A 13,780-nucleotide genomic window follows, 5' to 3' on the forward strand; every position below is an offset into this window, starting at 1 on the left:
GAGGCCTGGGTTCTATCCCCAGTAACACAGAGGAAAAAACAGAGCTGCTTAACTTTTTGCTAAATTTGGGTTACAAGTATGGTTAAATATAATTAAATACGATAAGAATTTTCCAAAGCTACTAAGGGACAAAACCCAGCACTTTTTGTTTTGTTTCATGGTTTCCAAAGCCTGCTTTTGGGAGTAGTGTTCACAGAGATCACTGGTAAACTCTAATGTCTTAGAAGAACTTTAGAATGGATTTCTACATTTTTAGCTCAAATAATTCGCATTGCTAAAATAACTAGATATTTAATCCAATCACAACTGGTAAGGGCTACTATCCCACTAACATCATGAAACTTGTGCACAAGTTTTCTTTATGAGATACAGAAGTAAGAAATCCACTAATCCCTTCCAAGGCTAGCCAAACTCAAGGTTCATGAGTTATGTCCACGTCTAAGGTTCCTGTCGTGGAGCTAAAAACTTTTTTTTTTAATTTTTTTTTTTTTTTAATTGAGAGCACAGACACAGAGAGAAAGACAGATAAAGGGAGAGAGAGAGAATGGGTGCGCCAGGGCTTCCAGCCACTGCAAACGAACTCCAGACGCATGCGCCCCATTGTGCATCTGGCTAACGTGGGACCTGGGGAACCGAGCCTCGAACCGGGGTCCTTAGGCTTCACAGGCAAGCGCTTAACCGCTAAGCCATCTTTCCAGCCCCACTAAAAACTTTTATGTTACTTAATATCTGAAATACAAGGGATACCTGTCAGGCTCCAAGGAATAGAAAAGTTCTTTATTTTAAAACATACATTTAAATGAGTCAGCTAAAATGCAGTTCACTATATCAAATTCAATGTATTACAACTTTGGTAAGGTTTTTATATGTATTATTATGAATGCTTTAACGCTTATTCATAATCTGAAACTAATGACCAAAAAGTTAAGCTCAGAGATTCAATATCATGCAGTTCCTGCAAAACTGGGTAGGATCAACACTGGTAGACTATGCTCTGACTCCTAATGTAAGGACGATGCTGATTTTATTTCCTGGTGATGATATCCAAAATCCTTACCCAGTCTACACTAAGAATGTCTCCTAATCCCAGTCTGGCTGAATTCCAAAGTGCTCTTTGAAGCAGACGTGAAAGAGCCCACAGCCAAGGAGCTCTGCTTCATAGCAGTTCCCAGGGCCCAAGAAACCTAGGAAGCCACCTGAGAGGTCCACGACGCGGCTTCACGCTCCACTGTTTCCAGTGGACAGTTAAGCTAGAGCCACGGCCTGGCAAATAGTGACAGAACTGTGCCAAGAAAACTTCGTCTATGCTTCATTCGTGTGTGACCTTCTGCTTTGTTTCCTCGCAGGCCTCATCCCTGCAGAAAGAAACGACAGTAGCTGAGAGAAGGAATGCGTGGCCTCTGAGGCCATGTTTGAAACTCGGGAGCAACACCTGGAGAAGCCAGGCAGCCAGCCACGGCTTGCACCAATCAGCACAACGAGGAGGACCTCTCGATGACCCTTAACCTCTGCCGTCCCCAGAGCGGCTGATCTCTTTCCCACCTCTTGATTTCAGGACTCCCTCGCTCCTGAGTACCCGTACCTGGTGAACCGATGTACTATCTCTTAAATGGAAAATTCTGATCCAGTTCAAGAAAGCTGTCCTCACAAGGCTGTGGCCACCAAAAATCCTTGCTGCACCCCACTCACAAGAGCAGCCAAGGGACTGCTGCTTCCAGCCACAGGGAGCCAATTTTGCCCGTGCCAGCCCATCAGCCTGAGGGATGCTTCTGGGTAATGACTTTTGCCTGTGTGTCCCAGTCAAGAGCACTCAGCCTGAGGTCCAGGTCAGAGTCATAGGAGTTTTGTCCGCATCTTCTACCTGTTCAAGACTCACACAATCTCAGCCCTGGGTCTTGAGACTTCTCATGGCTAAAGATACAGGGAGATGTGAAGGACCAAGGAGAATGTGCCTTGGCAGAACTTAACCAGAAAAGGAGCCTTCTTCCGACCCTTACTGAATCAATTGTGATTGTTTAATTGTATTTGGAGACTTGTCATAGATTTTTTGTCTCTAAGTATGTTATCTTCATATTTACAGAAAAGGACTACTTTTCTCCATGCCAAGGGGCATTTACTTTTATCCAGTGTCTGAAAGGTGCACATGTTGCATGGATTCTTGGCTAATGTACAGCCTTTATTTTGAATCCATAGCTAGCATATTGTCACCAAAAACAGGCATCATTTGGATGCTGTGGTTCCGTCCTGGCATTGCAGTGCCCGTGTATGCTACCCGTCCAGAGACAGCTGAGTTCTCCCCAGTCCCATACCCGCATTCATCTCCAATACCTATTCCATGCAAATAGTCTCTTAAACAAAATAGGGAAGCATCCCATGAAACATACCAACCCCTTATGACCTCGGTTTTTATGAGGACCTGCTCTGCTCCAAGCATTGTATTAAATTCTGGTAATACAACGGTTAAGTCATGTTTTTACCCAAGGAAGTTTCCATTTCAGTGGGGAAGTCAGAGGAGTCACCAGCCTGATGAATTCTGCAGTAGTGCCGCGATGGCTGTGAGATTCCCAGGCTCTGTTCCTTGATTGCCAAGACCCAGGCTCACTCCCAGAGGATCTTCTAACATGCCAAAGCAACCCTCAAGGTGAAAGCCAACACACAATCTTCCATGGCAGAACCTTTGAAGGTGGCGATCCAATGGATTCCAGTCTCTGAAGTGTTAGTTCTTAACCACCTGACTTGTAAACAACCTAGATGTTCACTTACAGAGTACCTTCCCCAATTGCTCATCAAACTGACAATTCTCAGTCCATAGCTCATGTGTGAAAAATCAGGTTTTGAAGTCAGAAGACATGGCTTTCAATTTTGGCCCAGACACATACCATGACTGTGGGCGAATCACTTACACTTTTTGTCTTTGGTGTCTGTCTTTACAAAATAAAAAATTTAAAAATATATATTATATGCTGTACCTACCTCACAGGGTTGTTGTGAGAATCAAGTGAAACCATGTAAAAATGCTTTGTATCATTTCAAAGCTATCATTTTTAGTCACCACATTTCCAAGTGTTCTTCATCCTCACTACCAAATGCAATGCCATACTTTGTCATGAGGATATATTCTTATCCAGCCTCTGCCCTGCTCAAGGAAGTGGCACATTGAAAACCAAGGTCATACCCTACTAGATATCTTATTTCAATACAGAATTCTCCTGCTTCCCAGAATGACCAAGGTACGGAAAAGACCAAAGCCAAGGCCCTATAGACATTTCAAAACCAATGCACAATTACCCTTAGACAGCTGCCACCCTTCTTCATAAAAGGCTATCACATCCCAAGACTTATGACAGAGGGTCCATGATTGACCCCAGAAAACTAACCAGACTGCAGTAGTCCAGGGTGTCAACTAGGTTCCAGTTGTTAGGGAATCACCAGTATTGCAGTGTGGTGCGCACCTCATGAAATAGAGGGAAAAGACTTATGAAGGAGAGACTGGTCCAAGGAAATAATATACACATATCATGACTGCCTAACATATCACGGTTGGGCCACAATGAAAAATCTCTAGAAATTCATTTAAAGCAAGAGTGTGGTGGCACATTTCTTCTTCTGCATTTAGTCTTTCATGTCAACTTGCCTTTTACCACTCTAATTTTCTTTTGGCTACAACCTGTCTGTCCAACAGAATGGTGATAAAATGTGTTCCTGTCTTATGAGCTTCACATGCCTTCCCTACATAGAAACACACACACACACATGCACGCATGCACGCACAGCAGTGGAGGAGGGAGAAGGCCACTCATTTTCCCATCTACCCGCATAGTCTAGCAGGGCCTAACCTTATGCTTCTGCTGATTCAATATGGCTTCTGCGTTGCCTGATCTAACGTGAGTTCAATTGACTGAATGTGTTCTAATCTACCTTTGTTGAAACCCTGGCTCTATCTCAATCCTATGTAAAAGCTTAAATAGAGACTCCAATTTCTGATGGTGACACTAATATCTAACAAATTCTTTAGCTACAGGAGATTTTTCTTCTAAAAGCCTACAAGTTTCCCCAAAACTAGGAACATGTGTCTCAGAAGTAGCATAAAATGTTTATGAAATTTACTTCAGGGGAAGGAACTGATGATGCTGTACAAAAAGTCTGGTAGAACTAGCATCAGGGAAGAGTAATAGCCCAAAACAGAAAAATGTCCATTATAATCTATTTCTCAAAATCCAAGAGCAAGAAAGATTATGGAAAATGTTTCATTCAATGTTGATCCCAGTCTTCAATTTTTTTTTCCATTTTTACGTGGGACAATGGGAATCTCTTCTGATTAGCTGACCAAACATTTGATAAACTGAGAAAGTCTTAAGAACATAATATCACAGCCAGGCATGGTGGCGCACGCCTTTAATCCCAGCACATGGGAGGCAGAGGTAGGGGGATCATTGAGAGTTCGAGGCCACCCTGAGACTACATAGTTAATTCCAGGTCAGCCTGGACCAGACTGAGACCCTACCTCAAAAAACAAAAACAAAAAAGCAAAAGAAAAAGAAAAAAGAACATAATATTACAATTTTATTTCAGTACCTAAAACAAAACTGAAAAAAATTGAAATTTTAAAAACAATGTGTTCTATCATAGTTCCCAGTTCCCAGTAGCTGTGGGAAGAGAGCCAGACAGACTCACAGCACCAGCCACCCAAGGTCAGAGGCACCGAGCCAAAGGAGCAGCAAAGAGCAGGCCAAGCCAGGAAGGAAAGCTGTTGCTGAGGTGACAGGCCACACTTCTACAAAATGAGCTCCAGGTCAGCGTGGAGGGAATGGGGGTGTGAGGAAGAATGGGCCATCCAAGCCAGGAAACAAATGAAGATGTTAGAACAGGTATCAGGATGATTTAGACTGGTCAGGAGATAGACTGTCCACCCCCACATGGCACTTGTCTTTCTTGTGAGTTGCAATGTTACCTCCTAGTTTCTTTCTGAGAAGTAAAACCTGCAGTGTTGCTGATGTAGCTTAACACAGCCAATCCAAAATAGAAACCCCTTCCTTATTCATATACAGACTTTTTAAACTATCCTGCCTGGTAGAATTTTCTTTTTCAGAAACCTTTAATTTGCTCATAAATCTTGGATAAGTTATTTTATTAATAAAATTTTGTCAATAAATAATTTCCCTGGTTAAATTCCAATTCCTTTCTGTTGATTAAAATTGGTAATAACAGTCAACCACTTTGATTAATCATTTGTCTGTACATGCCTTTCCAGGATCTATGTGAGGGAGAAAATATTTTTATACAGCTATATGGGAGAGAGCTAGAAATAATTGCAGTAACACCAGGCAAGGGAGGCACAGGAAGCATTAATTTTGACTCATAGGAAGCATTCCAGGTCAGTTCCAATATGCTAAGTGTACCTCTCTTCCAAAAGTTAGAACCCATCAAATCTCCCTCTGCCCTGTCACTATTCAGGCATCCCCTTGTGATAATCATAGCACATAAAAAATGAAACCAGGCATGGTGATCCACTAGGGAGGCAGAGGTAGGAGGGTCGCTGTGAAGCTGTGAATTTGAGGCCAGCCTGAGACTACTTAGTGAATTTCAGGTCAGCCTGGAGTCCAACAAGACCCTACCTCAAACAAAAAAGAAATCAGGTATGGTGGCTTAATTCAGGGGTCCCACATAAACTTAGGTGTTCTGAATGCTAGGTTTCCAGCTGATAGACATTTGGGAATTAACACCTCCTGGAGGCAATGTATTGTTGGGGGTGGGCTAATAAGCATTATAACCAGTTTCCCCTTGCCAGTGTTTGGCATACTCTCCTATTGCTATTGTCCACCTGATGTTGGCCAGGGGGTGGTGTCCACTTTCTGCTCATGCCATTGTTTTCCCTGCCATTATGGAGCTTTCTTTCGAGTATGTAAGCCAAAATAAACCTTTTTTTTTTTTTTTTTAATTTCTCCTCAAAAGCTGCTCTTGGTCAGATGATTTTTGCCAGCAATGAGATCCTACTGCAACATCAGGTGAAGTTGTTTGGAAGGCTTTAATGAAAGTGAGAGGAAATGACATTCCTATTTCCTACTCTATAAGGAACAAAAGCTCAATGCAGAGAGATAAAAGAGGAGCCTTAGGCACAGAGAAAAGCCCAATTCACACCCACACCAACCGCAACAGTAGGTTGTCCTCTGTTCCCAGCCCTCCCTTCAGGTACCAGGAGCTTCCAGCAGCTGAGCATTTTGAGGGACCAAGGACAGGAACTGATTTCCTGGGCTTTCCCTAAAGACTGAGCAGCTGCTTCCCTATCCTCATAACTCAGTCATCACTCGAATCATCTGGTTCCATTTTGGAAATAATTGTTGACATATTTCATTTGTTGTTGTTCTGTAGCAATTCTCTTTGTCTTGTGCATTTTGCCCTTTTGCATCTTTTCCCTGTCATTTAAGTGATGTCTGAGGAGGGCACCTGACATTCTTACCTGAGACGTCCTTACAGTTTTAGTTTGCATTTTCTGGTTAACTTTTTTTTTTTTCATCTACATGGACAATTTTTCCTGCTTCTTCATGAAACACCTGTTCTATTTGTTAGTTTTTCTTTCAGGAATTAGTCCCTCTCATCAAATTTAATTCATTTTTATGCCATGTATATTAACTTATAATATGTGCAATTTTGTATGTTTGCTTTGAGATATGGCCTTATGTAGCCCAGGCTAGCCTCAAATTCATGGTCCTCCTGCCTCTGCCTCCCAAGTACTGAGATTACAGGTACACAGCACTATGCTGGGCTAAAATTTGTATTAAACAGTTTTCCAGCTTATCACTTATTCATTTATGTGTGTGTGTAGTATGTGTAATCTAGTGTGTATATGAATAATGTATGCACACGTGTATGAAGATGCATGTGCCACATGCACACACATGCACAGGCAAGAGGAGGACATCACATGTTCTCCTCTATAGCTCATACACATTCCTTAAGATTGAGACTTTTATTAATTAATTTTTATTGATAACTTCTATAATTCTAGACAATAATCAATGGTAATTCCTTCCCTCCCCCACCCCCTTTTCCCCTTTGAAACTCCACTCTCAATCAGTCATCCCTTCTCCCCCTCCATCAGTCTGTCTTTTATTTGGATGTCATCATCGTTTCCTCCTTTTCCTGGTCAGTACTCCTTGTGTAGGTAGTGTCAGGCACTGTGAGGTCATGGATATGCAGGCCATTTTGTGTCTGGAGGAGCATGTTGTAAGGAGTCCTGCCCTTCCTTGGACTCTTACGTTCTTTCTGCCACCTCTTCCACAATGGACCCTGAGCCTTGAAAGGCATGATAGAGATATTTCAGTGCTGAGCACTCCTCTGTCACTTCTTCTCAGCACCATGGTGCCTTCTGAGTCATCCCAAGGTCACCACCATCTGAAAAGAGAAGCTTCTCTAACCAAAACTGAGAGTATCATTAACATATGGGTATGAACATTAAGAGAAGTGCTTACCAGGAGGTTTGGTGAGCATAGCATATAGGTTTGGTGAGCATAGTATATACATTTAGCCAGACACCAGGAGCCATTACACCCTGAGGGTTCATGACTATCCTTGTAGTAGGTTTGCTGTATCAGGCATGTATTCCCTCCCATGGAGCAGGCCTCTAGTCCAATTAGAGAGTGGTTGGTTTCCAGTACAACAGGCATGCCACTATTGCACTCATTGACTACTTTGGCCTGGCGGGCTAAATTTAAGGCTTGCAGCATCCACTGTTGACTATCTCCATTAGTGATTTCTTTCTCTACTATTGAACTGCATGCAACATAGCTTTTTCCAGCTTTCTGTCAGCTGTTCTGCAGGAAGGAGGTTTTCAGCTCAGCTCCAGTAGGATTTTTCAGTGACCTTGCAGCCCAAATATGTGGAGTCTTCAGCAATAGGGTCTTACCATCTATTCCTGGTGGGAAACCAAGAGCCTTGGTAATGGCCTGTAATGTTTTGGGAGCATCAGGGACATCCCTGGCCAGCAACTCACTGGAAGGTATCCCATCCCTGTCACTGAAAATTTTCTAGTAACAAGCTATGGCTTCTGGATGTTCCATTGTCCAAAAAATTAGGTTTCCATATTGAACTTGGAACTTAAACTTGTGGTCAGACTGGTGACCTAGTGATCCCTGGGATGCACCAGTCTCCACACCCTCCACCCCACAGAACTGAAGTTACAGCTGTGTATGGCCACACCCAGCTTATTGTAAGGGTTTTGGGTAACCAACTCAGATGGTTTGAAGGCAAAGTGCTCTTACCTTCTGAACCATTTCCTCAGGCCCTTTTTAACTCACTTTTAGCTTTTATGGATTTTGTTCAGGAAATATAATGTACACATCTATTAAAGTATCACAATAAGCCCCCCCAAAAAAGATCGTGCTCAATTATGGAATGTTTTCATTCTTTGGAAATTGTATTAAATGGTTAGTTACAGAGCACTCTGGGCTACAGAATAAGACCTGACTCAAAAATGGTATTAGGACCTGGTGTCATGGCACACACTTTAATCCCAGCACTTGGGAGGCAGAGATAGGAAAATTTCTGTGAGTTTGAGGCCACCCTGAAACTATATAGTGAATTTCAGGTTAGCCTGGTCTTGTAGAGTGATATCCTATCTTGAAAAACAAACAAACAAACAAAAGGTATTAGTGGGCTGGATAAATGGCTTAGTGGTTAAGGTGCTTGGCTGCAAAGCTAAAGATTAGAGGTACAATTTCCTAGGACCCACTTAAACCAGATGCACAAGGTAGCCTCTGGAGCTCATGTGCAACAGCTGAAGGCGCTGGTGCACCCACTCTACCTCTCTATCTGTCTATTTCTTTATTTATTTTTCTCTTGAATAAATAAAATATTTTTAAAGGTCTTTGTAATATCACAAATTACTCTTTTACTTCATTATTGAATTATGGACTTGTCCTGTGATTTATGCATAGGAGGAGTTAATCTGATATAAGTTCAAGCCTTACTTACTTTACCTTTCAACATGGTTAGATTTTATATTTACATATCCCAATTCATGTTTTTATATTAACTTTTTATTCCATGTGGAATTTTTCAGCGTTAGGAAAAATTTGAACACTAATTGTGATATATAGCATAAATACCATAACATAAAATATTTAAATAAAAACATTTACATACAGTATAAAAATAATGTAAGAACAACTCATTCCTTGGCAAAGGCTCTTCTTTTGAGAGAACTCAAACGAAAATAGTTTATACTGGAAGTGGTCATACAGAGATGGATTAGCTCATGCTAGAAGTGATTCAGAGATGTACTAGTTTGTGCTAGAAGCAATACAGATAAGGATTAATTTCTAGTAGTAATCCAGAGATGGATGAGGTTACGCTAGAATTGGTCCAGAGAGGACTAGTTTATGCTATAAGTGATCAAGAGATGGACTAGTTTATTCTAGAAGCAATCCAGAAATGGATGAGTATATGCTAGAAGCGGTCCAGAGATGGACTAGTTCATGCTAGAAGTGGTTCAGACACTGACTAGTTTATGCAAGACATGATTCAAGTAAAAGGTGTGGGGGTAGGGGTAATCAAAATTCAGGATATTGTGAATAAGCCACACGATAACCTACTTTTTTGGGTAATGGCACATCCAGAAACCATAGACTGTTACTAGAAAAATTTCAGTGCCAGGTATGGGATACTTTCCAGTAAGTTGTTGGCCTGATGCCCCCAAAACATTACAGGTGATTGCCAAGGCTCTTGGCTTCTCACAAGGAATAGATAATAGGACCCTCTTCCTAAAGACTCCAGATGCCTGGGCTGCAAGGTCACCACAAAATCAAACCCGGACTGAGCTGAAACCGTTCTCCAAGTAGACCCAGCTGACAGAAAGCCAGAAAATGCTGCACTGCATGGAGCTCTATAGGAGACAGAAGGCATCATTGGTGAAACAGTGGACACTGCAAGCCTCAAATTTGGCCACCCAGGCCAAATGAGCCAACGGGTGCAATAGTGACATGTCTGTTATGGGGGAAACCAACTGTTCTGTAATTGGAGACCCACTCTATGGGAGGGAATACATACCTGGTAGTGAAAACCTAACCAAAAGCCTATAGTGGGGATGTCATGAGCATTAAGAATGTAATGCCTGGGCTGGAGAGATGGCTTAGCGTTTAAGTGCTTGCCTGAGAAGCCTAAGGACCCCGGTTCGAGGCTCAATTCCCCAGGACCCACGTTAGCCATATGCACAAGGGGGCGCACACATCTGGAGTTTGTTTACAGAGGCTGGAAGCTCTGGCGCACCCATTCTCTCTCTCTCCCTGTCTCTGTCTCTCTCTCTCTCTCTCCCTCTGCCTCCTTCTGTCACTCTCAAATAAATTAATTAATTAATTTTAAAAAAAGAATGTAATGCCTGCTCTGGTCTGACTAAGTGCATATATTATGCCCTCCAAACTGCCCTGTAAGCACTTTAGTTAATGTTCATACCCATATATTAATGCTGCTCTCACTTTTGGTTAGAGAAGCTTCTCGTTTTAGATGGCGGTGACCTCTGAGATGACCCAAAAGGCACCATAGTGCTAAGAAGACATGACAGAGGGATGTTCAGCACTGAAACATCCCTATCACACCTTCCAAGGCTCAGAGTCTATTGTGGAAGAGGTAGTGGAAAGAATGCAAGAGCTGAAGGAAGAGTAGGACTACTTACAATGCAATAGACCAGACAGAAATTGGCCATGATATCCATGACCTCAAAGCCTAGCATTATCTTCACAAGACCCTCATAATAGGAGGAAAAGATGATGACATCAAAACAAAAGAGAGACTAATGGAGAGAGCAAGGGGATATGATGGAGTGTTTGTGAAGGAGAAAATGGAGGAGAGGGAATTATCATGGCTTATTGTTTATAAGTATGGAAGCTGTCAATAAAATGGAAGAAAAAAAAAACAAGAAAAATAAATAAAATAAAAAAGAAGTGATCCAGAGATGAACTAGTTTATTCTAGAAGTGGTCCAGAGATGGACTAGTTCATGCCAGAAGAGATTCAGAAATGGATGAGTTTATGCTAGAAATGGCTCAGAGTTGGACTAGTTTCTGCTAAAAGTGGTCCAGTGATGGACTTGTTTATACTAGAAGTGATCCAGAGATGGAAGAGTTCATGCTACAAATGGTCCAGATATGGACTACTTTATGCTATAACTGATCCAGAGATGGACTAGTTTATACTAATAGTGACCCAGAGATAGATGATATATGCTAGAGGTATCCATAGATGGACTACTTTATTCTTGAAGTGGTCATCCAGACTTAGATGTTTTACTAAAAGTGATCCAAAGATGGGCTTTTGCTACTGAGCACCCATTTGCCAGATAGTTACTGAGATGCACTGTTAGTGGTAATAGGGTTTGATTTTCCTTGACATGCTTTGGGATCACTGTTACAAAGAAATTCGTCCATGGTGAATATTTTCAAAGTACCATTTTCTTAAAAAAATATATACTGTGGCTCAAGGTAGCCAATCACCAACATGGGACACGAGGTAGAATTAAGAAAGCCTCTATGACACTTGCACTTATGCTGGCTAGCAGGAAGTGCAGGCTGGAAAGAAGATAGTACTAGAGGAACTGCAGAGAAGTGTTACCACAGGGCATGCCAAATTTATCATGCTGAACTCAAGTTCCTGACAGAGAAATGGGAGCCTGAAGACAGAAATGAAGACATATTCATTGATGTGCTTGGACTGTATGTTCTGCTGACCCATCTAGCTTCTGAGTGACTCACTCCATCATAGACAACTCCCTTGGCCAAACTCCACATAGAAACCTCCTGTGAGTTATATGTTTCACCAATAGTAGTGGCCCTCATTAGGGTTCATCCACCTACCCCAAACTAAGCATAGTCCACCTTGGGAAGTATTGTTCTTATTTTAGGAGCAAAAGAACTTTTCACCATAAATTTCACAGTACCAAAGGACATCCCCAGGAATCCAAAACTTAAAGTTTCTGTCTTACAAGATACCTTGAGAAAGTTAACTAGTTAAGGTGCCAGTTAAAAATAGAAAACAGGACTCCAGAGTTGGCTCAGCAGTTAAAGGCACTTGCTTGCAAAGACTATATAGCCCAAGTTCAACTTCCAGTACTGACATACAGCCAGATGCACAAAGTGGTGCATGTGTCTGAAACTGGTTTGTAGGGAAGAGGCCCTGGCACACCAATTTTCCCTCTCACTTTCTCTCCTTCTCTCTCTTCTTCCTCTCTCTTGCCTTGTAAGTACATAAATAAAAATATTTTTAAAAATGAAAAAATATAGAGAAATTTAGTACTATATGGAAACTAATAATTTCAAGCCCATTGTCCTAGACGTCCTATTACTATTCTAGGATTGATTTGTTGAATTTAAGAGAACCATTGGCCAACATTTACACAGTGGAAATGTCAAATGTTTGAAAATGGGTGGTGAAGATTCTTAGAGGGGAGATGGGCTTGACTCCTTTTCACACTAGGACCAGAGCCTCCAAAAACCATATTTGTTAGGAGATCCCAGAAAACACTTCCGTAACTAAATCAAAAGAGTGGTTCTGAGGAAACAGCCAGGTCCCCCAGAGCAAATATGCTGAGCTGCTAGCCATAGTTGAAGAACTGGGAAAGGAGATCAGACCCACATATGCAGGACACGAGAGCACCATGCAGCAGCTCAAAGGAGCACTGTTCACAGCTGTGGGCTGACTAGGGCATGCTTGGCTGAGACAGAATGCAAAGCCAGATCCTAGCCTCGTATCTGAAAGTCCTGTCTTTCTACAAGATGGGAGATTACAGTTCATCTCTCCTGTTGAGACAAAACTCTTTGTTTTCAAAGTGGTAGCAGTTTAGTTTTGTTTGTTTGTTTGTTTGTTTTTACCATGGTTCACTAAGCTCTATATCTACACCCTCAAAGACTGAGAACAGATTTTGCAGCTAAGATTTGCATTTTAAGTAGTTAGAATGACCCAGGCTTTTTTTTTTTTCTTTTTAGAATTGACTTTTAAGTTGCATGTAACATTAATTTACAGCAAACTGCACTAACACCAGTGTCTGCATTTAACTTTCTTTTGAGCACATTTGCATCACCAGAACTGGTCTGCTCCTTTTCATAAGCTTGTTGACTCAGGACTCGTAGCGCACACTGATAGCAGGCTTCCCTCCTAGCTGGTTCACCTGCCACACCGCAGATCCTACTCAACAGAGCTTTGCTTAATCATCGGCATGATGGAGTGCTTAGAAGTCAATCTTAAAGGTGCACAAGTTCTAAATACAAAGAAAGAGCAATCTACCAAATATGACAAGCACCCTGAACAATTTCATTCTAAGAGTGTAGATTTCAGTTCTACATTTGCTGGAAGTTGATCAAAACATCTGAAAGAAAATGACTAAAGTTGACTGCTTCTTTGTATGTATTTATTACTTGATGTGATAAAGCTTATTTTCATTAACAGTTTGTATGTAGAAAAAATAAAGTGGTTCTGGAAGGGTGAAAAAGAAATTTCTTAGTGGTTAAAGGTGCTTGCTAAGTCACAGGGACCAAGGGACATCTAGGGCTGCATTTTCTAGTACCCATACAAAGCCAGGTGCACAAAATTGCACATGCATCTATATTTCTTTTGCCATGGTATGAGGCCCTGGTGAGCCCATTCTATCTTTCTCTTTCTATCTCTCATAAATAAATAATAATAATAGTCAGTGGAAATAGGGGACATTGGTATTGGTGAAATTGTTTTCTCTATTTTTGTTGTGTTTTCTTTATGACAGAATTTTGCTATGTAGCCCAGGTTGGTCTCAAACTCTC

The 13,780-nt window shown here is 41.5% G+C and overlaps 1 protein-coding gene across 1 annotated transcript in view; it reads left to right on the top strand.

Annotated features, from left to right (window-relative positions):
• Positions 1 to 3,458, top strand: part of Grid2 (glutamate ionotropic receptor delta type subunit 2) — a 1,510,676-nt gene extending 1,507,218 nt beyond the window's left edge. The window contains exon 16 of the mRNA XM_045143055.1: positions 1,347 to 3,458. Within this exon, the coding sequence (XP_044998990.1) occupies positions 1,347 to 1,505 (159 nt within the window). The 3' untranslated portion in view covers positions 1,506 to 3,458. The remainder of the gene's footprint in view (positions 1 to 1,346) is intronic.
• Positions 3,459 to 13,780: the final 10,322 nt, after the last annotated feature.

The sequence above is a fragment of the Jaculus jaculus genome, chromosome 2 (genome assembly GCF_020740685.1).
Source record: "Jaculus jaculus isolate mJacJac1 chromosome 2, mJacJac1.mat.Y.cur, whole genome shotgun sequence".
Lineage (NCBI taxonomy): Eukaryota > Metazoa > Chordata > Mammalia > Rodentia > Dipodidae > Jaculus > Jaculus jaculus.